This window comes from Centroberyx gerrardi, chromosome 5, assembly GCF_048128805.1.
Source record: "Centroberyx gerrardi isolate f3 chromosome 5, fCenGer3.hap1.cur.20231027, whole genome shotgun sequence".
In the NCBI taxonomy this organism is placed as follows: Eukaryota; Metazoa; Chordata; class Actinopteri; order Beryciformes; family Berycidae; genus Centroberyx; species Centroberyx gerrardi.
In genome coordinates, this window is record NC_136001.1 from 13,260,454 (window position 1) to 13,285,579 (window position 25,126).

The following is a 25,126-nucleotide window of genomic DNA, read 5'->3' on the forward strand; positions in this document are numbered from 1 at the left end:
GAGATTATTAAATGTATCTGCAACAATGCTTGTGGCCCCTGACATATCGGCTAACACTGAACTGAGATCCTCGGCCCCACACACATGAATCTTATCAGAACAAGAGTATTGTGTCCAGATGATTCATGTACTTGTACATGAACAGGAGTGCTGATCTGAAATTGAGCTGAAATTGCTAGCAGCATACGTTTACATAAACCCACAACCATTCTATTCTATTACTTTTTATTGTTTTGTTTTATTGTTTTTTTTTTTATTGTTTCTTATTGTTTATACTGTTGTGTGCTTATATGCTATTTTCCTTTCCACTGCTGAACTCTATTACCTTTGCTGCTGCAACAACCTAATTCCCTGATGGGATCAATAAAGTTTCATCTTTCATCTCTTTCATCATGAGACCAGTTTGCATAGTTCAGTTCGTATGGTCTAATAATAATAATGATAATAATGAAGATACATTTTATTTAAAGTGCCTTACAAAGAACCCAAGGACTCTGTATACAATACAAAAAAGCATTAAAAGAAAACACAATTAAAAACTTATCAAGAGTCCTAGCAAAGAGAACAAACTAGGGGAATTCCAGTGAGGCTCAGGTCTAACTAGTTCTCTCTAGGAAAGGCCTGGCTAAAAAAACGTGAGTCTTCAGCTTGGATTTAAAAATAAAGATGGACTCGGTGTTGCGGACGGAGGCAGGGAGGATATTCCAGAGGCTTGGAGACGCAGCACTAAAGGATCTGCACCCCCCACATTGCTCAACATGGCGTGGGCAGTGATGGGGAGTCCAGTGTCGGAGGAAGAGCAGAGCCCTCTGGAGAGGGTGGAGGAGGTCCAAGAGGTATTTTGAGGCAAGGCCATGCAGAGAGTTATCGGTAAAGAGGAGGTGTGATCTCTTCCCTATTCAGTGAAATATGAAGAGTCCAATGGCCTCGACACTTTCCATTTTGGCGACTCTTAAAGAGATCACACCATGCCCTTGACGGTTTCCAGCTTAGGGGAATCCTCGGTCCGGTGTGTCTCCGGCTGCCTGCTGACCTGCTGGTAATCTTTCAGCACCTTCACCACCATCTCATGGCCAAACTGCATGGCATCATCAACTGGCAGGTTACCCCACCTGCTCAGACAGGAACAAAAGGCTTGATGATGTTGAATCAAATCATTCTCACTATACTTTTCACACTTCAAATCAAGTAAGTAAGCAGATAGGCGTGGAAGAGGCACTGCACTCTGAATTTCAGGGGTTCACATTTACAATTAATATAATCAATTATGAATTTATAATGTCTTCATTTCTTCATTTTACACTTTAAGCTTCATCTATTTTTGAGTTACTTTATTACAAAGTACTTATTCTTTGTACTTCTGGTTACTTTTTGTGCTTCTGGTTCTGAGAATGAATTACGTGTTTCCAGTTCAAAGTGACACCTTTTACTTTTATTCAAACTGTATTTAACCAGGTGGTCCCACTGATATTAAAAATACCCTTTTCAAGAGAGATATGGCCATGAAAGCTGCATCAACAATTCCTAAGTATGGATTATTCTCCATAAACAGCATTCAAAAAGGGTAGTTGCAAAAGATATTGACACTACATGATAAGGAATATCAGCAAACAGGCGGGACTAGAAGTACAGCATAGTGTAGTAATACTTGTTTTGATGGAGTTAAATTAAAAACAAAGTAATATAAGGAGCAGTGAAGAAAATTGACAATGAAAGCTAAAGGATACCAAGATAGAAGTAGAGATGTAGATCTTACCTGTCCTTTACAAACGGATTTACTTTGCAGGTTTCAGTCAGGAAGCGCACCACATCTATGTGACCTGGGAGGAAACAGCAAACATAGGAAATTTCTCACAAGGGACAATGAAACAGTTCCATTTTTTTCTGATAACTCAGACAACACTGTCTGCATTTTTAAAAGCCATAAAATAATGCAACATAACCTCAAAATCATAATGCATACAATAAAGGATGTGGTGTGTAATGTATATTGTGTGCGCTACAATTTTATTAAATAGCCATGAACAGATTGTGGGTGGAGGATATATTTCAAATTAAGCAACTAAAAGTACAAAACACATAAAAAACAAAACAGAAAGTGATGTATGATTATTTCCTCCAGGCACGATCCCAGTCAGACCCGGGTTCAGGAATGCAGCAAGGGAATCAGGACAGGAATGCAAAGCTATGCCTTTTTCATTTGGTAGGAATTAGTTGTTACTCCTATTTTATTTTGTAAACCAATTACTTGGTTGCAGGGCTTTTTTGAAAATGTTTTATTCATTATTGAGGCCATCGGAGGGGAAATTAAAAACTATGCAGTGAATAACCTCAGACCAAAAAGAAGCCAAATAGTCTACTGCATGGTGCCTTCATATCGTGATCATTATCCTTGATCCAAATATACTCAATAAATATTTGTGCTGCCTATGAATAGACGTGTATGTAGCAAGAATGCAAATACACACACTCAGTCATTAGGTATATCAATCAAAAATGAAGAATCTTGACAAATATTCATTATTGACTTTACATAATGTGAACCAGTCTTCAGTTAATGAAGTGAAAACTTCATTCAACATACTTGCCAGCTGTGAGCATCATGACAAATAATGTAACAAGTGTAAGTGTTTTTCTATTCATGGATAAATACAAGACTTAATAATCTTTTAGTAGTTTTGGATAACAGCAGGCTGAGTGACAAGATCAATATGTTGGCCACAGAGAACAACACACATTGATATTATACATTTACTATAATGCAATTGAAATGTAATAATTATTGTAAATAAGTTTAATAAAAAGTGTATGGATGTGTGATAATTAAGTGTTCTTGAGTTGTGTTGGTCAATCTTCATTATAAATAAAGAATTTTAATTACTGATTGTGCATATTATTGAGAGGATTTGATGAGGTTGTAACAGGTTGTATTTTGATATAGTGATGGAGTTATTTATTGTATGCACTGATTGTAATTGTGGTGGTAGTCCATTATGCATGATTTCATAAAACGAGCAAACACATTAACATGTGCCACTTACCATATTTAGTTGATTTTACTTTGCATTGATTTATTTCATGTAATTAGCCTGATATTTTGTTGAATAAAGATATATTTAGTTGAATCAGGCCTTTGATTCGGTAGATTACTTAATCAAGTTTTAATTTAGAAAAAACTCAGGATGAGTTATTAAGGCCTTGCCTACTGATAATGCTGCAGTGCAAGGCATTATTTATAGTGAGAAACAATTGACAAGGATATTGAGAGCTAACGGGCTAAACCTTGACTGTACATAAGTTAATACTTTGTTGCCATGAAATACGTCTTTTTTCTACAGGATGGACACTCCTGGGCTTCGTAGCTGGCCTATCAAGGTTAAGAGCACAGGCGTTTCAGTACTTGTTGCACAGTGCAACAAGGACAGATGAAAATCCCACATTGGGTTAGAAACATCAGCACATGTAGATGCTTGCCCTTCTGAAAAGCATAAAAAGGTTTTCACTATTCCTGTTAACTCAGCCAGTAAGCTTACTGTTGAGTTGTGGAACTTGGGAGATAAAGATTCAGTTCACCGAAAATATCTTTACAGATAACAATCAATTGTTCACCAGCACTTTTAAAACAACCCACGGATCCATCTGATTTAAAAATCCTGGTGTGGTTGTAACAGGACGAGTCTAAGGCCACTGTGCCAAGGCCTTGCTGTTTGCTCTCTACAGCCTCATCAACTGGCAGCTCACAGAAGGAAAGTATGCAGGCTGCATCTCCATTGTGCTGCTGTCTAACTCACTGCAACCTTGGAGTAGCAACAGTATCTGCTGAACTCCTGGAAACGGCTGGGTGAGCCTGTAAAGACTACAGTAAGCTGTGGATTACTCCCAGATAAAACCTTATGATGGTGCGGCATGAACACAAACTGGACAAACCTCTGGGACACGTCATTGTCACTGTCTCTGAGGACGGTGTTATAGTGAATATTTATGTCAAACTTCTGCCCAAAAAATGATCAAGAGAACGGATAATGGCAAGACCTGAGACCTAAAATCAAAATTTAAAAAAACATGAATGAAATTGCACAATTATTTAAACATGTTTTGTTGAATTAAAAAATCTGTACAATAAATGGAATGGGATGATCGTTATGATTACTGACTTTTTTGCTGCCCCTGCCCTTAAGTAAGAGTACAGCTGTGTATTTGTGCGAGTGTGTTTATTTTTGCTCAACGGTCATATAGATTTGCTGCCTGACGGCTTTATTTGCCTGTAAAGCTGATTTTGAGTGCTGCTCACTCATGAAATTACATGAAATGGCAGGAGTATCAACGAGCTGAACCAGTGGAGCTCACCCTCTGCTGCAGCGACATGCAGCGCTGTTCGAGAGTCATAGTCTTTCAGATCCATGTCCATTGATGAGAGTGCAAATCTGAAAGATTGAAAGAAAGAAAGCTCAATAGTCCACCAATATCCTTTCAAACTTTGAACATCTTATGGATGGTGTTAGGTTAGGGCTGGGTATGGTGGGAAATTTTTCAAATGTATTCTAAAACAATACTTTGTTGATTCTCTTCTTTGATGAATGAAAATATGCAACAAAGTTAAGCTATAAGCCACTTGATTTTGTGGTTTGCAGTGATTTTAGAACAGCTAAAAGGAATTGTTGCGCCTAAAACCCTCTTAGCTGCTCTAAAATGACAGTAAATCACCACCTTGAGTGGCTTACTGCTTTTACAAATCAGCAGTAACACTTTGTAACCATTGTAATAAAAAAGAACACAAATATTCAAGAAATCTAATTAAATGTTATTTTTCTGCCTAGAGATACAGTTCTTGAACAGTACAGTACAGAGCAGTCTGGACAAAGTGGTTGCTAAGCGATACATATGAGTACCAGTAAGAGTGGTGATTTTCGGTTATGTGATCAAAGGTGTGTGTTTATCGGGTATTTTACAACAGGTTTGAGCCGGACTAAGCCAATTCGACATGAGGGCTAGAACTATCTGCTTTATAATTATTCATTTTTGTGCAACATTGGTTGCTATCTTATCTTCCAGACAGAATCAGACCACCTTCATTTCATCTCCTCAGCACAAACTCCCATAAACAAGAACAAAACGTCTCATAGTTCTCATAGTAAAAATCCAACGTTTTTAAAGTTTTTCAACACCTTTGCCTACAATTTGGATGCCTTAAAACTGATACCAATATTAAAAATCAGAATGATTCTGACAACTGTTTTTTTCATTACCAAGGACTAGTGCAGATATTCTCAAGAGCATTTGTTGTACTGGAACAAACAATAATCAAACTTGTTGGTAGTGTACCTTCTCAGGGCCGACACGTCTCCACTGTAGGCAGCGAACATCAAGTTGAAAACAGACTTGTTCTACAAATACAGGAAAGTAACATGGACTTAGAAGCACCAAACACATTTAACGCACTGAAAAAAACAACAAACTAACAAAGCAACTGACCCTGCCATCCCCGTCCTGCCTGCGAGGGTCCTGCTTCTTCACAAAGTGTCTCAAGTTGTCATAGTTGTGGAAATTGAAGAGTGACACCAGCTCCTGAGGATGAAAACAGGAGAAAACACTCAATTTAAGGACTCATATGTTATTCCTATGGTTTAAATACACATTGAAACAGTTTTTGAATGCAGACGGTGACCTTGTCTCTCTCTCTCTCTCTTTTGTATTCTGTAAGTATAGAGAGCCTAAGTCCCTCCCCTTCCGCTGTCCCCCATGGGACCTTATTTCGGAAAAAATATGTACGGTAGTCAACGGCGAGAGACAAATAATTGTTTGATCCCGTTTGAATTGTGCCATGACTTACACATATGATGTTTTGTCAATTTTAAAGATAATTTTGCAAGTCAAGAAAGTCGCAGTTTGTTGTAAAACAGTACAGTAACGTTTAGTTTTGTGTGAAACCGCTCAGTGAACTACATCTCTCGTCTCGCACAATATACGTCACCAACACCAACGTGGAACGAAACATACGAAACACACACAGGCATCGCGTTAACGTTAGCCCCCACTGTACTAAAACTATCCTAAACCAGTTTAAATCCATTCTTACTGTCTACCTTCCAGGTTGTGTATAATACTCCTGCTATCTGAGAGGGACTTAGCTTCAGCGGCTCTGGGTAGCTTGTGGAGAGAGGAAGTTACGTCACTTGCACAACTTTTGGGTGTGTAGTCTTTCTAATTACGTATTTATACAGTCTTATAGTTCAACAGTTTTACGACAAACTGCGACTTTCTTGACTTGCAAAATTATCATTTAAATTGACAAAACATCATATGTGTAATTCATGGCACAATTCAAACGGGATCAAACAATTATTTGTCTCTCGCCGTTGACTACCGTACATATTTTTTCCGAAATAAGGTCCCATGGTGGTCCACCGGAAGGGGAGGGACTTAGGCTCTCTATCTCTGCATAGAAGTGGTACCATCTTTCTTATGTTGACAATGTCTTTTTTATGCATGTAGTTTAAATCTGTTTTTAACAAAAGCCCATCTAGGGACAAACATTGCAAAGTAGCTCATGCTATGAATGTAATATGTTACATCAGACTATTTTTTTAAATGCTCTATGTCTATGTATCTGTCCCTATTCAAATAAACATTGAATGAATGAATAGGTCTAATCAATGAACATGAAATTGACTAACATTTTACCAAAGCCAGAGGACCAAGTTTCAAATGTATGATGTCACTGAGATGCAATCAAAATCACTCAAGGAATAGGAGACTGATCTTGTGTCATCAGTTGTAAGCCAGAAAACTGACTCTTATGCCCACAGAATCCTGTTCTCATAGTCACTTTCACCATCTTTCACAATTCATTCACTGTAAGGTGGCTCTAGATTTTACATTTTGATGACATCACAGGTTTGAGGCTAAGCTTTCTGGTTTCTGACTATTACTATTAATTGGATTGTCCAAATGATAGCAAGAATTCACAAATTCAGTGGTGTGGTTCCTCTTTCTGGGGGACCCGAGGTGGGATTATTGGCTCTAACCGAACCTGCAGTCTTCAGCAATCTATCGAGCATCTAGTGCTTCACCAGAAACACAAGTCCAAATGCAAAGGCAGGAAAAGGTAAAGTGTAAGTCCTGCTCTTGCCTGACAGAAGTGTATTCCCCGGACACTGTTTCCAACCCGGTCCAGTGGAGGAGACCAACACATCACTCCCATGACGTTGGGGATCACCAGCAGCACTGCTCCAGACACCCCGGATTTGGCAGGCAAACCGACCTGGGATGCAGATGTGATTTACTTCAAGCGAACACACAGATTTAGCATTTTTCACATTCAACATTGTTTATCCACCTGTAAATGCCATTTCTTCCGTGTCAGATGGGGCTCTTTTCTGTGACATATAAGCAGTGTGGTATGGTCATCTCCCAGCATTACTCACATGAAAAGCCATCTGGCCGGAGAAGTCATACATGCCACAGGAGTGCATGAGGCTGAGGGTGTTCCGCACCGCCTCGGCACTCAGAACACGCTCGCCCGTGATTGGACAGATCCCTCCGTTGGCCAGAGTGGCAGCCATGATACTTCCTGATTCACAGGTCATCTCGATGGAGCAAAGCTGAGAGCAAGAGAGGGTCAGTCTGCGATTGAAATTGAAAAAGGTTTTCTCATGATAACTAAATCAATAACAGGCCAGGACAGGAACAAAAAGAAGGGTGTCATGTTCGGAAACACTCAGCAGTTTCAATGCTTTTCCGTCATTCACTGATTAATGACACTTCATTAAAAATGTCTTCATTCATGGCAGTGTTTACCTGGAAGTAGAAGTCCAGTGCATCAATCATATCTGCTCCCTCAGGAAAACACTGGGTAATGAAATATGAATTATGATTATTACACTGAAATGGACTATTTGATTGACTGCAGTGTGCTGGCCTAGCGCACTACAGACATACTACTAATTAGAAATATTCTGTTTAATATGTTGTTTACATTCATTTTCATATCCTGAACACAAATATCCCCATATACATGAATAAATAGAATATTCTGAATATTCCCACAGAAAGAGAACTCACACAGAACAGAAAAACAGTCACGCATTTAAGCTTGAACTCAAGGACATGCAATAGAAAAAAAATGAAGGATTCATGATTATCAGGAATTCAGAAGGTATCTTTTAATCACAATCTGTTAGTTTTTGCTTTTTGTGCATTTCAGTACTCTAGCAAAACAGTCTCTAACTGACCTTCTTCTCTTTCATGTAGTATCCAATAGCAAAATTTCTGTCGCCTGTTTCTTTTTCTGACTGGAACCTGAGACAGAGGGGAAAAAAGGGTCAATAGCAAAACATCAATAATGCAATGGGGCAGTGGACAGGCAACATACCTATCACTGTAACTGTTGTAACTTTGGTGTGCAAAAAGAAGCCATATAAAAGACAAAATGCAGTGTATTTATTATTTTACAGTATCCTCACGTGGCATTGCTGAATCCCACATACTCTTGGCCTGCCATTTTTTTCACAAACTCCATAACCTGGGGAATCAAGGACAAAATCTGATGTGTATCACAACATTTCTGTGCCCACTGTACACAGACATGACATGCGATCATCTGCAGGCAATACAAATGGAAAAAAAAATATAGGGAGCAGCAGATCACGATACTTACATAGTCAAACTTCTCTGCCTTGTTTGAACCAGGCTGTTGACAAAGTGAGAGACAGAAGACAGAAAAAAAATGTTAATGTAAAAATAACTGAATACAAAAATATGATTAGATTTACCACGTTCATGCAATTACCATATTCATGTGAATGAAATACGACTGCCACAGCACTGTACTGTACTACTAATTACACAATGTAAATTGATACATTAATGTATCGCTGATTACATAAGTCAGTATCCTATTATCAGCTGATACAGCAAGAAGAAAGATAGGTAGTCATCATAAACCACAGAGCCCAGGTAGAGTTTGGGCCATGTCATAAAGTTACTGTATGGGACAGTTTCACAATCACTGGTACAAAGACACTGAAGCTCAAGCTGCTCATGAATCAGAGTTAGGCCAGTTAAACATGGCTTTAGTAACTTATTTCACCTGAATCTTAAGGTTCAAGGCATATATTATGTTTTGGCGAATGGTCATATGTACTGGGAGAAGGTGTATTTTCATCAATGTTTTTTTTCATCTATTGTCACATGAACTGTACAGTCTTTTAAAACAGTATAGCCTAACAGCTAACCTTTCCCCTGTCTTTCTCTCTTCATCCCTTCTCTCACACGCAAACACACACACATTCAAAGAGCCCCATTGGCTATCAGGATGCTCACTCCCTCACACCCCCAGGGAAGCCCCTCCCTCCAACATGGTGACAATAAACCTAACTTTTAGAGGTGGACCGTGAAACTGTGCATGTGACCAAAGCCTCACTGGTTTCTCATTTCAGCGACACGCTAACCCATGTCAGTGACCTGGAGTTTTAATTCCCATCCAATAATGCCCTGCGTTTGTATTTACATCTTTACATGTCAAACATGTCTAACTGGAGGGAATGTGTGTCACTGTGTCACGTGCATGACACTCTCCGATCTTAATGATGCTGTTAAAAACTAATGCATGAATCATCTGAATTTCATCCTGTGCCTGGTTTTAGTTTCCAAGACTTTTCTATGACCATAATTTCCATTAATTACAATTTTTAATTCCTTCCTCATATCTGTGTGCTGTTTTTCAGCTCAGGAGATTTATAAAAGGTCAAAACAGTCTGAGTTCCATTCCAGGGCCAAATGGGGATAGCAGGGCCTGTTCATTATTTAAGTCACTCATGTTCTCCACAGAAAAAGCGGGATAATTATTTCTCCAGAGATGATGTATTAGCAATGTTCTGGTTTCAAATACTAAAATAGTCTCAACCCTGTAAATATTTTGAGCTGACCCTGGTAAACCGTACTTAGCATGAGAAAGAGTGAAATACTGCTGATAACAACCATCAATCATTAATGCAATTAATGTGCATGAAACAAGCTGCAAAATACATTTGGTAGATTCTCATGCGCTCACTGGAAAATTTATGGAAGTCCCTGACTTTCCATGAGTGGAATACAGCAAAATATCATGATATTCCAGAAATTCCAAGATCTTATACAGTAAACTGAGACATCATAATGACTCATGATTAAAATAAGAATAATACAAATACTGTGGCAAATATTATAAGGCAAATATATATATATATATATATATATAGGGCAAATTTTCTGTCACTGAAGAAACGTGATTTATGTGCTGACTCATACAAGGCCATCATAAACTTGGCCATACAGTACATGTCCGTCTGTTTACCTTGATAAGAGAGCTGATCACTATGGCTCCAGCATTCACCATGGGGTTGTGTGGTTTATCTGGGAGAAAGGACATGGGTCAGACAATGAGATAAGATATACAGTACATTTGAGAAGGACATCTGTATGGAATAGCAGCTTTGCAAAAAGGGTGTTGTTCAGGCACTTGTAACTCATGGATATTGGGTATTTTCTTGCCAGTTGAAACTGGAAATATCGTTTCCTCATGATGGCACTGATTGCACGGTAATGTAAACATTTCTGATACAACGGGACAGTGACGAGGTCTTACTCACCTTCTTCGTCAAGTGAGAGCTTGTTGAACTTGAGTCCACTGGGCTCCATGCCTACATAGCGGTGAACCTTCTCCGTTCCCGCTTCATGGACGGCGATGGCGTACTCCAGGGGCTTCACACAGGACTGCAGGCAGAACGGCTGCTTGGTGTCTCCTACTGAGTGCCTGCCAAAACAAAATAGAATAGACCTTTAAACTAGTTGAAAAATAATGTCTCCAGCCTCACCGAGAATATAAGAATGTCAGTGCACAACACATAATACACACCAAAACATAATACATAACAGCATACATAGGTAGATCATTCCCATACATGGCTATATTATCTATCTAAAGGAGAAGTGCAATTGTGGCATGTGCAAGCCAGGGTAAGAAATTTTGTTTTTTTCAGAGCGCATTTTTTGACCCCTTGATCTGATTTTTAATTTGCAGTGCATATTAGCAAATAAACACTAAACTTGTACCATTTTGATGTGTTTTATTTTAAATAATAACATACAATACAATCACATATACAGAGTAACTACCAGAGAGATTTTCTACTGTGTCAGGCTTCGTACTCGTTTGTTTTCTGATCAAAAACCGCTCCAATTTTCTCACCCAGAACGCACTGTAAAAAATGTCATAGGTTCCTACAAATCACCTACAGTGTCCCATGGGGGACAGTAGTCGCATTCACATGTGAATATGTGACAGCTCAATGACAAAAATGCAAAAAAGGGTGCTCCTAATTATCATTTTTTTTAATTAATTTTTTATGAACTTTCAAGGGCATTTTTGCCCGGAGCTCCCCTATTAATTTCCCTGATGCAAATGTAGAGCTATCAGAGTGAGGAATAAAACTTGGAATTATTGACATTTTGTGGGTAAATTTGCATCAATATCATCATAAAACAATCTCACTCTGTTCTGTGTCAAAACAAAAAAAGTAGGGGTCAGAAGGAACACAACAATTTTAACATTCATTCAGAAATGTAATACAGGCTTGTTTTTCTTACCTCTGGCCATCCACTGTACACAGAGACACGCCCCACAGGTCTGGGCTGAACTTGGCCAGATGGGGGATGTAGTCTGCTACCTGATGCCAGGAAATGAGACACAAGAGAACCACAGTAACAGTGTCCAATCACATGGTTTAACATTCAGGACTATGTGCCACAGGTAAAGGTGTTGTCGCAGAAGAGATATTTGAGGAAAATAGAGTTGCATGAACAGGGAGATGGAGTAGGGAAGAGTCAGTATAACAGGTTCCTACACATTTTTTGTATCATAATTCCATACTTTTTCACAACCGGATGTCTTGGATGACATCACCATGTTCAATTTGATGTATGCCAACAGTGGCAAGGCAACATGACTGTAAACTAAGCCTTATCACTATATAGTAGGGCTGCCCCCTAATAGTCGACCAAACGTTAGTCGATGGAAGAGTCTTAGTCGACCAAGCTTTCATTGGTCTGTTAGTCGCAGAAAAAAAACAAAAAAAAAACCAAAAACGTCTAACTCCATTTGGGAGCTGCGCCTTGTCGTTAAAAAGTTATTAGACCAGGGTTGCCAACTTTGGGTACCTGGCTGGAGTGAGATTTTGATGCCATCAAACTACAAAGCAAGGAATCTCTGCCTGTCTGTCTGTCTGTCTGTCTGTCTGTATGTGTGTGTGTGTGTGTGTGTGTGTGTGTGTCTCGCATATCTCGACAACCGTTCGTCCGATCTACTTAACACTTGGCGGGTGTATTGCTGGGGACCCAAGGACGTGCAGTGTCGGATTTGGTGCCATTTGGACACGCGACGCGTTCAATATTAATAAACATTGAATAAACAAGCGAACAGCGCTCTGTGCAGCAGCGGGGCTCAAAGCAAGCGACTGATAGCCTACGCCTATTGTGTGTTTTTTTTGGGTGAACCACAGTGTATTTCACCGGTGTTTCTGACCGCTAGAAGCTGCGACTTGGTTGTGTTTTTTTTCCCCGTGAACCAGAGTGTATTTCACCGGTGTTTCTGACCGCGAGTACTTGGGTGTGTTTTTTCAAAAAAAATATATTTAAATAATTAAATTAATATCATAAACGTGCGACGACCAGTCGACTAATGGCTTGAACTAACGACTACTAGTCGACTAGGAAAATCTTTGGTCGGGGGCAGCCCTACTATATAGATGAAGATTGTTCTTGACTACACAATATACATATAATATAATATTCATCCATATTGTTCCCTGATTTTCCAAAGGCAGAAAGGACAAAAAATGCTTACCTGCCCATCGGTTTGCTTTTGCACGGTGTCGTAGATTCCATTGATTTTTTGTGCAAAAACATCAAACTCAGGGATGATGAATTTCTTTCTGAAGGCCTGGATCAGCAGGACGATGTTTCCTCCAACACATCTGAGAACAGAACAGAACAGAGAGTTCGCCAGGAGCACTTACTGAAAATGATGTTGATATTTAGCCTTGAGAAAACACTTAAATCATTTCTGTGATATTAACATTACACACACCAGATGCTCACTAAGTAGGCCATTGAACTGTAAAGATTGATAAAGGTCTTTTCTCATGTATTCCCTGGAGCCTTGCTTGCAGCAAATAGTACCATGTGCAGTTAATGGGATAGAACAAGTCGGCATAATTAGCAGTGTGTATGTTTTCGTTGGGATCGGAATTTGCATTTTCTAAAAAAACTAAGCTCAACTATCTTTTCCACAGCGCTTCCTTTACAACACTTCACCAGTAATCTAGCCGGGCAAACAACGGCTACTAAGTGAAGCAGGATAGTGATCAAAGTTACACACACATGCAGGCAGACCGTGTGTATGCATGCATGTGTGCACCTATATGGGCATGTGGGAGGGACAGTCTGTTTTGTTGATTCTCTAGAGTGAGTGGAAACGAGCAGCTGCCAGCTATCAATCTGACAGAGGGGCCCTTCAGCAGCATGACGGTGAATGCTGACACGACCTGACGAACCCTACAAAACACCGACCTAAACCACAGGGTGCTTACAGGTTCATGCTAATCCTGTTCAATGACTATCCCATGACATATAGCACAATCTCCATGACTAATTGTGTACAGACAAATGTTATCTTTTATTGAACGGCTGATTTGACAGTCCCAGGATTTGTTTTGGCTAGCTATACCGATCAACTAGGACTCATGTAATAAGAACATCTATTGTTAGCAATTGTTATTATTTGTTATTATTTCTTCAAAGGTGCCAGCAATCAAGGTTGACTGCAGGTTAAAGAATAGACTGTTTAAAAAACAATATGAACAAATTCCCATGGCATTTCTGCATATTATTTGCATAAAACAAAACTTTGGAAAAGAGTCGTGCTCAAACTGTTACCTTAGATACAATTTCATAGAGGGATTATGAAGTGCAACACTATCTTAGTGAAAACTGTCATAACTTTAACAGTTAATCATATAGATTCACAGTCACAGTCAATCATATTAACTATTAAGGTTTGTACATTTGTCACTATGAGTGTTGTTGTACCTCATAATCCCCCATATGCAAAACTTTCCCGGGTTTGGAAAACACAAATATAATTGACCTTTCCAGTTTTTCTAAGACCAGAGAAATCATGAAGAAAGTTTCGACTTCATCCACATTCTGCTCATAGACTCCATTGTTCCTAAACCTGACACGACTGAGCTATAATCACAGAAAAAAGTATATAAAAGTATAAAGTGTATACAAGTATATAAAGGAGTATGTGCGAAAGACAAGAAAGAGTTGCGACTGAAAGAGAAAGTGAGAGACAGAGACAGAATGATGCACATAGGCCTAAAACAAATCCTTCATTAAAATGGAATGTGGGGAGGTCAGACTAAAAATAGTCCGTTCTGATGCCTGCACCTGGTGGTAAATGGCAAACAAAACACCATGAGTCAGGGCGTTCAGATACAAGCCAATTTTTTGGAGGGGGGGAATTGTAGATGAGCAACACCTCCAGAAACAGGCAACAACGTGAGACACGCTACAAATATCTATTGCACTGTTGCTCATTGGAGTTGCCCAAAAGTTACTCATTGTGGGTTGCTGACCCGCTGTCCTAGAATCCCTTGAATGGGCAATCTATTCACAGTATACCCTCTTGCCGTCAGCACGAAGACATCAAACACCCAGGATGAAAACAAAGAGAGTGATAACATCCACTGCAGCATTCAGCTATTGAACTGTGACTTAATTGCCAGACACTGCACTTAAATCTACTTAAATCTATGTAAATCTACTTTTATTTTGACTTTCAGCTTTCTGCTGTAGCATTGTAGTAAGATATTGTCTAATCTTTTTATCTTTCCCCTAGAAGCAAAGAATTCTCATTGATTAACTAGTTAATTCATCAGTTAATTGACTGTTTGATTGAATGATTGATTGATTCATTCATTTATAACCACTAGTCCACCTTTCTGCACCCACCGCTGTCTCACCTGTGGAAAAGGTCCCTGTCCATCATCACCTCACCAATGGAGTCCTTCACGGCCCGTCGAAGCTTCTCCATGCAGTCCTTCAGACGAGGGTCAGACGGGTGAAGACCAGTTTTCTTCAGGGCCTACACAGGAAGTCGGACCACATGATTGAACTTGGATCAGATCAAAATCAGCCCTATGAACAACACTGTATAGTCTGCATGTAGTTATATAGGCAGCATTTAGTTATTATGCTACACAGAGCTGGAATAAACTCCCAGAAGAACCCCAACTTTGACCACTTTTAAAACTAGGCTCAAAACTTGAATTCTTTTTTCATCCTTTCTTCTTATACACTTTATTATCTCTTTTTATTTGCTTCTTTTATTTATCTTATCCAGTATTTCCTATCTAATGTCTTATGCACCTTGTGTAAAGCACTTTGAATTGCCTATGTGTATGAAATGTGCTCCATAAATAAACTTGCCTTGCCTTGTTTTGACATGCTCCCTGCTTGTAACCAGTGTTGTAATAAGAACCATTGAAACAGCCAAACTCATCTGAACTTCTGAGCTGCAGCGATTCACCATTGGATCTCAAATGTCAACTGTACTCAGCAAAGGCAGACTGAGTAGAGTGATGACAGTATGTGCAGAAGCAAAGCTGCCCTGCATCTCATAACCTGATAACCTCTCTTTATCCTTATGAATATTTACAGTATTTCTGAGTAAGGCGAAGGAGATAGATAGATAGATAGATAGATAGAGATAGATAGATAGATAGATAGATAGATTTGTGCAGCGACTCACTGAGATGAAGTATGAGATGGGGACTTGCTCTCTGCCGTCTGTGATGGTGTAGAAAAGCATGTCTTCTACTCCAGAGCAAAGAGACTTTGAACACACACTCCTGGTAAAGTGAAGAGTAAGCTCTTGAAAGAGTAAAGAGATCAGTCTTGTGGGTTATCCCCTTACAAAAGACAGAGCTGAAACAATACTTGGCTCTAAAATCATTATTTTTGAGTTAATTTTGAGTTGAATTAATAAGTTTAAGTACAGCCAAGTACCTACACTCACACACAATAATCTGCCAGTAAGATGATCAGCTGTCACTTTTATCTGACTAATACAAGGAGTTTAATTCGCTTAATTTGCCTATTTTGAAAGGCCAGAATATTTGTTTTGGATATATTTACTGATATGTTAGCAGGAAGAAAATACACACAATATACAATATACACAATATATTTTGAATGAATGTCATACATGCAAATACACTTCTTGGGCCAGTTTTTGCACATTTTGAAGCATATCTTTAAATGTATTCAATCTGAAAGATAAGTGAGTTAAATAGAAACACTTACATTTTTGGATGAGAATGGTCCATATGCGTAGGACGTCGCTGGTACCTCGTTGTTAATCTTGTGCTTAGACATTGTGCTGGTTGAATGATGAAAACCTTCTTCCTCGAAGCATCTTTGACGAACAACTCCACAGCCGCAGAGTTTGTCACGCGCAGCGCTCTCAGACAGAGCATGGTCACTTTCAACTGCACTTCGATATTTTCAGTAAAGATAACGCTGGATGTTATTTTTCAGGCTGTAATACTTTACCAACAACAGTTCCTGCGTAGTTACTGACTCTGTTGGACTCTTCCAACTGAAATGCTGAAATATTGGTGCCTTCAAGTGCTGTCAGAAATGTCGTAAATTCGAGCTGACCCCACATGAACTAGCGTTAACATGAGTTAGTGGAAACTTTTATGATATTCGAGCTGTAGTGATGTGACGCTTCTTGTAAAAGTCATGTATTTTATATATAAGTGTTATTGTTTGGCATTATGGCCTATATAAATAATTAGTAATGGAGTATGTCCCTAACTTCACTGTTTGTGTAGCTTTTAGTTGTCATGCAAAACAATCAATTTGTGTCTGAGATTCTGCCACTGCAGCACAAAGTAACTCTGTACCATCTGTTTTCTAAAATAAAACGGCACTCGCATAAATACGTTTACTACTTGGCCCGTTTGTTATTATTGACGACCAAAACACTTGAATGAGCCACAAGTTGTATTTAGGTCCTCTGACATAGAAGAGCTGGAGTTTACAAGGAGCACTTGAAGGCAGCGTTAGGTCACTTTTACTAAATTACAAGCGCACCACCTTCTGTTGCGTCTGTCACTAGATTGGCAGATGCAGTAGCCAATCAGAAGTTAGAAATGTATTTTGGGCAAGCAAAGAAAATTCTGTCATGAGGAATATTGGTGTTAATATTAGAAAATTCAACAATTTGTTAACACAGAAATCAATATTGCAAATTAATCAATGTTGTCTCATAAATCAATAGTCTACTTTGCTATGATTAAATAACAGCATAAGATCACTCATGTTACCAGCTCCTCAGTGATATGTATAGCTGAGAAGGCCTTTGCCCTGTTGTGTAACAACACAGAGGCCACATGTTCTTCAGCAGAAGCTTTAACAGCTCAGTTTATTATTATGGACACTTATTTAAGCTGATCAGTGCATTCATGATAGTAAAATCCCAATCACCTCCCTCATAAATAACATAAATAATGGCAACAAAAAGCATAACTTAGTAGTCATAACAAGTGGAACAAAAGTTCAAATGCAAGTGAATTAAGGCATAACAGCTCATTCTTGAATACCCTACACACCAAAATAAAATAAAAAATAAATTACAGTCTTGTATTGAGTCCATCACAGATTTCCTATCCCATCCAGGGCAACCACGTGTATTTGATGTTTACATTCTTTACAGTAATGTAAAATTTTTCAATATACCTTTCAATAGTACAAAAATCTATGAAACATTATATAGAAATAATTTAATAGAACAATTCTACTTTCTTGTGGAGAATAACTGTACAGAGTTCTCACTAAACTGTGTAACAGGTGAATTCCTAGCCCCACCTTGTGAGATTTCCAGTTAGTGAGTTTACACCAGAGCTAAGAAATGCCTGCTCCATTCATCTTTCTGCTCATAATTAACATTAGCTGCAAGAATTTTACTGTTGTGCAACATATTAACCACAGGCTTTCTGAGGTTGTAAAACAGTAAATAGTGATTGGTTATTAGAGTTATATACTCAACTGCTGTTTCAGCTGCTAGTTTAAATTCAGCTTCAGGGATCAAGGGCAGACCAAGAATCCTTGTGTCCTCCTTTCCTAGATTAAATCATTTATTAGTTTTGTGTCCGCATGCACATGCACGCACACACACACACACACACACACACACACACACACACACACACACATACACTTTTAGCTTGTTCTACTATTGGCTTAGTGTAAATCACTCTGGATGAGAATGACAGCTAAATGTCTAAAATCTAAAACATCATAACATCATATCAAAATGCTGCTGGGTGTCTCTAAAATGTCAACTTTTCAGGAGCTAAGAAAAACAGCCTTGGTTTTAGCTTTGACCACCATGGGTTTCTGAGTTTATTCAATGGGGTTTGAAAGGGATTCATCTGCCCCAGGGTTGTAGAGTTTGTCCTTCAACTGAAGTTAAAACATGAAAATCACCAAAATTGAAGTTATCAGGTTTTCACATGACAGCAGCGATAAGTATCTTTGTGGCAATGTTCAACATTCAACAGATTGATTACTTGATGTGGCTGCCCATTAGTGTAACACAAAGTATATATCTTACATAGCCAAAAAGCTTTCAGTTTTTTCTTTTATTTGTGTTCAACAATAAGTTGATCAGAGCTTTGCATTCTGACATTTTGTCCTGATAGTAAAATCCTGCTCATTTTGCCTCTAATGGTAAAGAACATTGCTCCATATCAAGGAACATAAATAGTTTTAAAAGGCACAACATTGTAGCATTAACAAACAACACAATAGTTTAAATGCAGGATTCTGTCATTTTCTTTCATATGGTCTGTCTCAAGCAGACATTACATTACTTTTACATGGCAGATTTTGCACATACAGGTAAACAGCTGCAACATTCACCTTAGATCATTGTGTTTCAATGCTGATGAGTAATATGTTTAAAGGCAAAAGGTTCATTTTTGTAAGTCCACCTTCATATTGCATCAAAATGATACAAAATGACACAGACTGATGGTGACTTTGAAGACATTTTGTTCAGACTCATCACCGTCTTGCATCCCCCAACTCTTACTTCCTCACACACTCTTTGAGGGGCGCGGCAGCACCAGCTTCAGCCCAATATCGACCACACAGGAAGGCATATAGGAGAGGGGGATCCAGATCAGCTTGGCGTCCCAGCCGGCGCTGTATCTGGTCCGTGGGTGGGCAGACGTCAGCGCGTGCTCCATGCAGTTGGTCACTTTGGTGAGGTCAGAGTCACAGACGGCATTCATGATCAAACGCTGGACATTGATGTCTGCAAATGAAAATCAATACATAAATATTGCATGTGTAAAACCTCAGCATTTCATTTTGATGCATTTAATTATTTTACTTAATCCAAAAATGTATTTGAGTAAGTTTCATGATGTGGAACCTTTTAAAGTCACAATGAAACTGCATTTTGACAGCATCTTGCTTCCTTAATTCCTTAATTAGTTGGGGCGGGACATAATGTGTGGATCATTCAAAAGTGTAATCCAATGGGATATCCTTTAGGGAGAGAAAGGCAGTTTTATTTGACGGGAAGGGCAGAGGGGCAGGATTGTTCAAAAATATTTAATTATTTATATTTTTTGTATGTATATATATATTTTTATTGTTAAATAACTGTATATTAAGCCATGCAAAATTAGCTAACAAGGTGAACAAGTCATTTTTCATTTCATTGTGACATTGTTTAAAACCCACAGTATAATCAGTCCAAGAATGAGTCTCATTTTCTTGGCTCTTGAAAAACTGCCCCTTTGTAGATGCTTTTTAAGGTTTTTATTAGACAGCAGAGCTTGTGGATGCAATCAAAGTGAGAGAGATGAACCACATACAGGTGTTGTGGTACACCTCAAATAAACCAGTGCAGTCAATTCAATTTGCTGGTGACTGCTGGTTTGCATTATAGTTTAATGCACTGAAATGAAGATCAGAGTCATATCTGTACATCACCAGTGCAGTGCAATCTGCTCACACTTATCAAGGTACTTGTCTCCATAGCTGGCCTGTACTTCAGGGGTGAGCTGGTTCCACAGGCGATGCAGCTCTCTCTCAATGGGCTCCAGGCTGGTCACTGCAGTCTTGAAAAACCCTGGCTCAATAATGCACACCTTGATTCCAAAGTAGCTTATATCCCTCCTGTAGAGAGAAAATAAAAAAACAAAATGCTTGGCATGTAGTATTGCTACCGTACTGTGCATGCAATCTCATATACCACATCAACAGCAGAGCTTGAAATAGGCTTGTGCCACAGATTTCTAACCTTTTGTTTTAGCCTTTTTTATTGCAGACTTGTTTGGTAGCTTGAGTTTAAGAAATGAAAACACGGGGAAGGCTGGTGAAGATAGGCAGTAAGGTTTCTGGTGTGAATCAGGCACAACTAATTAAAATCTTTGAGAAGCATGTGGTGAGGACAGCTAATATCCTTCTTGATTGCACAGAGAGGAGAGTCTGAGCTGATGCCCTCTGGGTGCTTTAGAGTGCCCAAAATCTAAAGCATCTGATGAAAGATTTTTATTGCACTATTTTGAACTATTGACTCCCTGTCTAGTCTTATCAACCAATATTTACCTCTATAACGGAGCTAGATGGCGGTTATGTTTTCGCCTTATTCAGTTTGTCTGTTAGCAGGATATCTCAAAAAGTTATAAATGGATTTGCACAAAACTTGAAAAAGATTGGAAAGATTGTTCATGGGGCAAAGAAGAACTGATTAACTTGTCATACCAATTGGCCAAAGGGGGGCGTGGCGGTGGGCGTGGCTTCTCACAAAAAGGCATATAAAGAACAAACAGATTCACGCAACACCATCAAACTTTGTATGGCAATCAGCAGACATAAGAAGAGGATAACCCTCCTTTTATTGGCTCAATCAAATAACATGTAACATCTCCTGATATGAAAAAAGTTGTGGCATGGAAGAAATTATTGTGTGGAATTGTGTATTATGTGGAACTATACTATTTTCACAATTGTATAGTGTTGGCGGAGGTATGCCCTCTACTGAGAGCCATCTAGTTGTCTGTATGGCATATGTTGTGGAAAATTGTTATGTGTACTACTGCAATTTGTTGAGTGTACTTTGTTTTGTAATATGTGTTTTATTGTTTTTCACTGTTTGTTTTTATTATGTGTATTTACTGAATGTTTTTTTTTTTACTGTAAACCCTGTTTGCAAACCAAATGTCTCTCATGGGACAATAAAGTGTTCAAACTGAATTTTAACAGATTGTTAATCATTATAATCAAGTCTTTCAAAGGGAGAGGCCAACACAGATCGGAACCAGATGAGACTCTGAGCCCAGTTTATGTGTTTAAGTGTAGTAGTATCCAGGTTGTTGTCACAGTATGCTCATATCTGATGTTCATGAGACAGCGTAGGCCTACCTGAGGCAGTCAGAGAAAGACTCCACAGCAAACTTGGAGATGCAATATCCGCCACCGTTTGCAGCAACCCTACCCAGCACCGACGCTACGTTCACAATGCGGCCGCGAGCTTGCTTGATGAGCGGCAGGAAGGTCATCGTCATGCCAATCACTCCATTCATGTTGACTTTTAGGGTGCTGTGGAAGTCCTCTACCTTCATCCACTCTGAAGGACCCATGGGTAATGAGCGCCCGGCATTGTTCACAATACCCCACAGTCCTAAAAAAGGGAATAAAAGAGACAAAGAGAAAATCTTTTGTGATCTTGCTTGCCTTGTAAAATATGCAATAGATTAGTTAGGTCTCCTTGTATTTGTTAGATAAAATGCTCTCTTGCAAATCATCTCTCACCCTTATCGCCAACCTCCTTCTTGGTCCACTCCATGGCTTTTTGGATGCTGTCCTGACTGGTCACATCCAGCAGGACAGTCTTCAGATAGGGCCCAGCCACCCTCTTCAGATCATCAGCTCCCTTTTCTGTCAGGCAGCCAGCCAGCACGCGGAAACCTTTGCGGTCCAGCTTCTTGCACAGCAGGTTTCCGAACCCCGAGTCGCAGCCGGTCACAAAGACGTACTTGTCGGTGAGGTTCTCAATCTCCAGGCTGTCCCAGTACAGCCACACAAGCATCCACAGCACCGCACAGGTAGCAGTGACGTACAACCATGCATTTTCCCTGTTAGGGATTGGAATGGACAGTTAAAGTGTAGATGTAGAATAGATTGCTGTTAAATCGCCATTGCGTTTTTCAAGAGGGTTCCTGTATCTTCAAAGAATGACAACCTATTTAACATTTACAAAAAACAATTCAGACTCTCATAAACACACTTGACTGATATTGAAATTTTAGATTTGTAGGATTTAAGATTCAAAGGTTATAGGCTACAGCTCCCAAATGTCTGCCCACAATGTGGTGTGGCGATGGTATTATCTTACCCTAAAAGGTCATAGAGAAACTGTGTATCCATATTGCTGCCAGAGAGGTGGATTTTTGGTGACCTGTAGAAATTTGCGGTTGCTGAAAAAAAAACCACAGTAAGCAAATGTCTTGACATGGCAAGTTGCCAAAGCTGATTTTCTGGAGTTTTGACCCCAGCTCCCATTCACACGTGACACCTAAATGTAGAAGTTCTGTAACATTTGCAGAAAAAGCTTCATGTATGAAAGGGGTTAAAGTTAGATGTTATGAACCCCATAATTAAATTACATAGAATTCATTTGCTTAGAAATAGTCTAGCCTGACTAATTTTAATTTCAGGAATCTCCAAAGCCTAATCGTTTCTGTATTTAATAATATTGTAGGGTTTTATTGAAGCATTGTACTGTTTTATATGAATATGGAATACAATTAATTTGACATTTGTTAAACATGTTTAGCCCCAAATGTTCACTGAGGGCCTTTCTGGAAGGCCTGATGTAATACAGCAGTGCTTCAGGCACATGAGAAATCTTTGGTTAATGCTCTTATGGAACAAAGAAAGGCATTGGTGAGAGTAGGAGCTGAAGGAGGGAGGGATGTATTGTTTTGAAGCATAAATTGAATGCCCGTATCAGAGCTGTGTAAGCCTCTCATTGCTGACAACCTATTAGTTTTCAGGCTTATTAGTGAGAGAAACAGAAAAAAGATATTTTGATAGCCCATGTTATCCATAATATCACAATTACCTATATTGTTGCTATGTGTGTTATAGGCTCAGAACATTTATCAAAATCATACATGATTACGTAAAACTTTAATTCAGATTAAGAAAAAAAAATTAAAAATTGGATTTACAAGATTTTCACATGACAGCAGTGGATATGTATTGACAATTTTACCAGGCTATATTCAACTAAAACAATTAAATTAAGTTTAGAAAGATAATATAAAAACGAATTTACACTTTGCATGAAGCTTCTCATTACATGACTTAACATTAACTTTTACATTTTTAATCTTAACCTGTGAACACGTTACACACAGAACATGAATTTAAGAGTGTAATTTGTGATGAAGCCTTCAGTTAAATTGCAATTCTCATTACAAATATCTGTGCATTTTCGTACCTTTATCCATTCAATGGCTGAAAAATACTTTTAATTAATTGTTATGAAAACTGTATTATCATACCTTTTCCCCTTTTTGAGAAGTGATAGATCTCCACAGGCTTTCCCTCTTCTTCACTTTCCCTCTCAGACTCTTCGCCCCTCTTACCCCAGAGAGACTGGTAAGGGAAAGGTTTTATCCTTATGGCTTATCCCTTAAAACAAGTCCGCAATTGGTAATCCCCAATCCGTAAGCATTTGGTGTGTGTGTGTGTGTGTAAGAAATAGGTGGTGGGAATTACAGAATACATACAGAAAGCTCTGTACAATAAGTACACAGAGCCATCAAAAAACTGGATTTTCTAGATTTGCCAATTTATCTACTAGACAATACATTATTTTCTTTCAAAATACATCAATTTCTTTTGAATAGTCCTCAAAAAATCTTGCTTGATATTCCCAACCTGGAGGTTCTGAAGATATATAAGCATGAGGAGATCTAAATATTTCTTAGTACGGTGTCCCTGTAAACGTCACATTATTTGATTTACGTTTTAAGAGTGTTAAACAAACTTACTATAATCCCACGTTAAAGCCTTGTGTGCCCTTAAAAACATTCAATCTCCTATCTCATTGGCTCATTCAGTTCACTGAACTGTTACATCAGTTTTAAAGCTGAAAACGTGCTTACAAAGTATGCTGTGTACTCTGATATCAGCTCCCCACATTTGCAATAAGTCTTCAAACAAGTCAGTTCACATTGTACGCTGTAAACCAGCAGGGGTTATAGTATTGAGTGAAAGTAATTTATTAATGTATCTGAGTGTTACAGCTAAGCACAGGCATATTGCTATGCCTCATAAGCTCATTACCAGACAGGACTATAACGTGTACAAACTGAATATAAAACTATGATATCAATTGGTTCTTGATATTGGTTTCTGTATTCTGATAACGTCCATTAAACTGATGGAGTGCAGCTAGTTACCAAACAGGAATGTGGTGTGGTGGGAGAACTCAGCTGCCGTGTGCCTTGTGACGCAACTTTCCCTCTCAACGTCACACATTCCATCACGAACTAAACACCACCCGACGTTAACACTCTCGATGTGGTTGCAAAGAAAAGGAGTCAAAATGAATAATGCCAAAAAAAGCTTTTTTGTTACAAACGCAACAAAAGGGCCCAAAGTGATACATTTATCACAAACATCAAATTAACTATTTCAAGTATATTTGATTTGTTTATAATACTTCAATTCTCTTTACAGAACTTCAGTTTTGTTACAATTTGTTATTTTTTTTGTTTACAATACTTTACTTTCATTTGCAATATCATTTTTTTGTTTGCAATTCTATGTGGCTTTATCTTGATACCATATTTATGTTCCTTTTTGTTATCAACATTTAGTCTGTTTGTTCACTCTCAGCACCCATTGCATGCAAGACAGGGGTGGTAGTGGTGGTAGGGGTTCCTTCCATTTTTTTTTTTTTTCTAATGAGGTGTTCGTGGGAATTTGT

The 25,126-nt window shown here is 38.7% G+C and overlaps 2 protein-coding genes across 2 annotated transcripts; both read right to left on the bottom strand.

Moving 5' to 3' along the window:
• Nucleotides 1-110: 110 nt before the first annotated feature.
• On the bottom strand, nucleotides 111-16,671 carry gls2b (glutaminase 2b (liver, mitochondrial)). Its single transcript, XM_071903948.2, has 18 exons — nucleotides 16,405-16,671; nucleotides 15,851-15,950; nucleotides 15,063-15,184; nucleotides 12,881-13,010; nucleotides 11,626-11,705; nucleotides 10,629-10,792; nucleotides 10,334-10,392; nucleotides 8,657-8,689; nucleotides 8,463-8,521; nucleotides 8,232-8,298; nucleotides 7,798-7,848; nucleotides 7,425-7,601; nucleotides 7,130-7,261; nucleotides 5,473-5,565; nucleotides 5,323-5,384; nucleotides 4,348-4,424; nucleotides 1,757-1,820; nucleotides 111-1,112 (listed from the first exon to the last, which is right to left on the bottom strand). Exons 1-18 carry the CDS (start codon nucleotides 16,575-16,577, stop codon nucleotides 962-964), a joined length of 1,794 nt encoding a protein of 597 aa, XP_071760049.1. The 5' UTR covers nucleotides 16,578-16,671; the 3' UTR covers nucleotides 111-961.
• A 2,534-nt stretch (nucleotides 16,672-19,205) lies between these two features.
• Nucleotides 19,206-23,767, bottom strand: rdh5 (retinol dehydrogenase 5 (11-cis/9-cis)). The gene is made up of 6 exons (XM_071903949.2): nucleotides 23,694-23,767; nucleotides 22,520-22,601; nucleotides 21,937-22,259; nucleotides 21,547-21,805; nucleotides 20,135-20,298; nucleotides 19,206-19,426 (listed from the first exon to the last, which is right to left on the bottom strand). The coding sequence occupies exons 2-6, from the start codon at nucleotides 22,549-22,551 to the stop codon at nucleotides 19,206-19,208; spliced, it is 999 nt and encodes a 332-aa protein (XP_071760050.1). The 5' UTR covers nucleotides 22,552-22,601; nucleotides 23,694-23,767.
• Nucleotides 23,768-25,126: the final 1,359 nt, after the last annotated feature.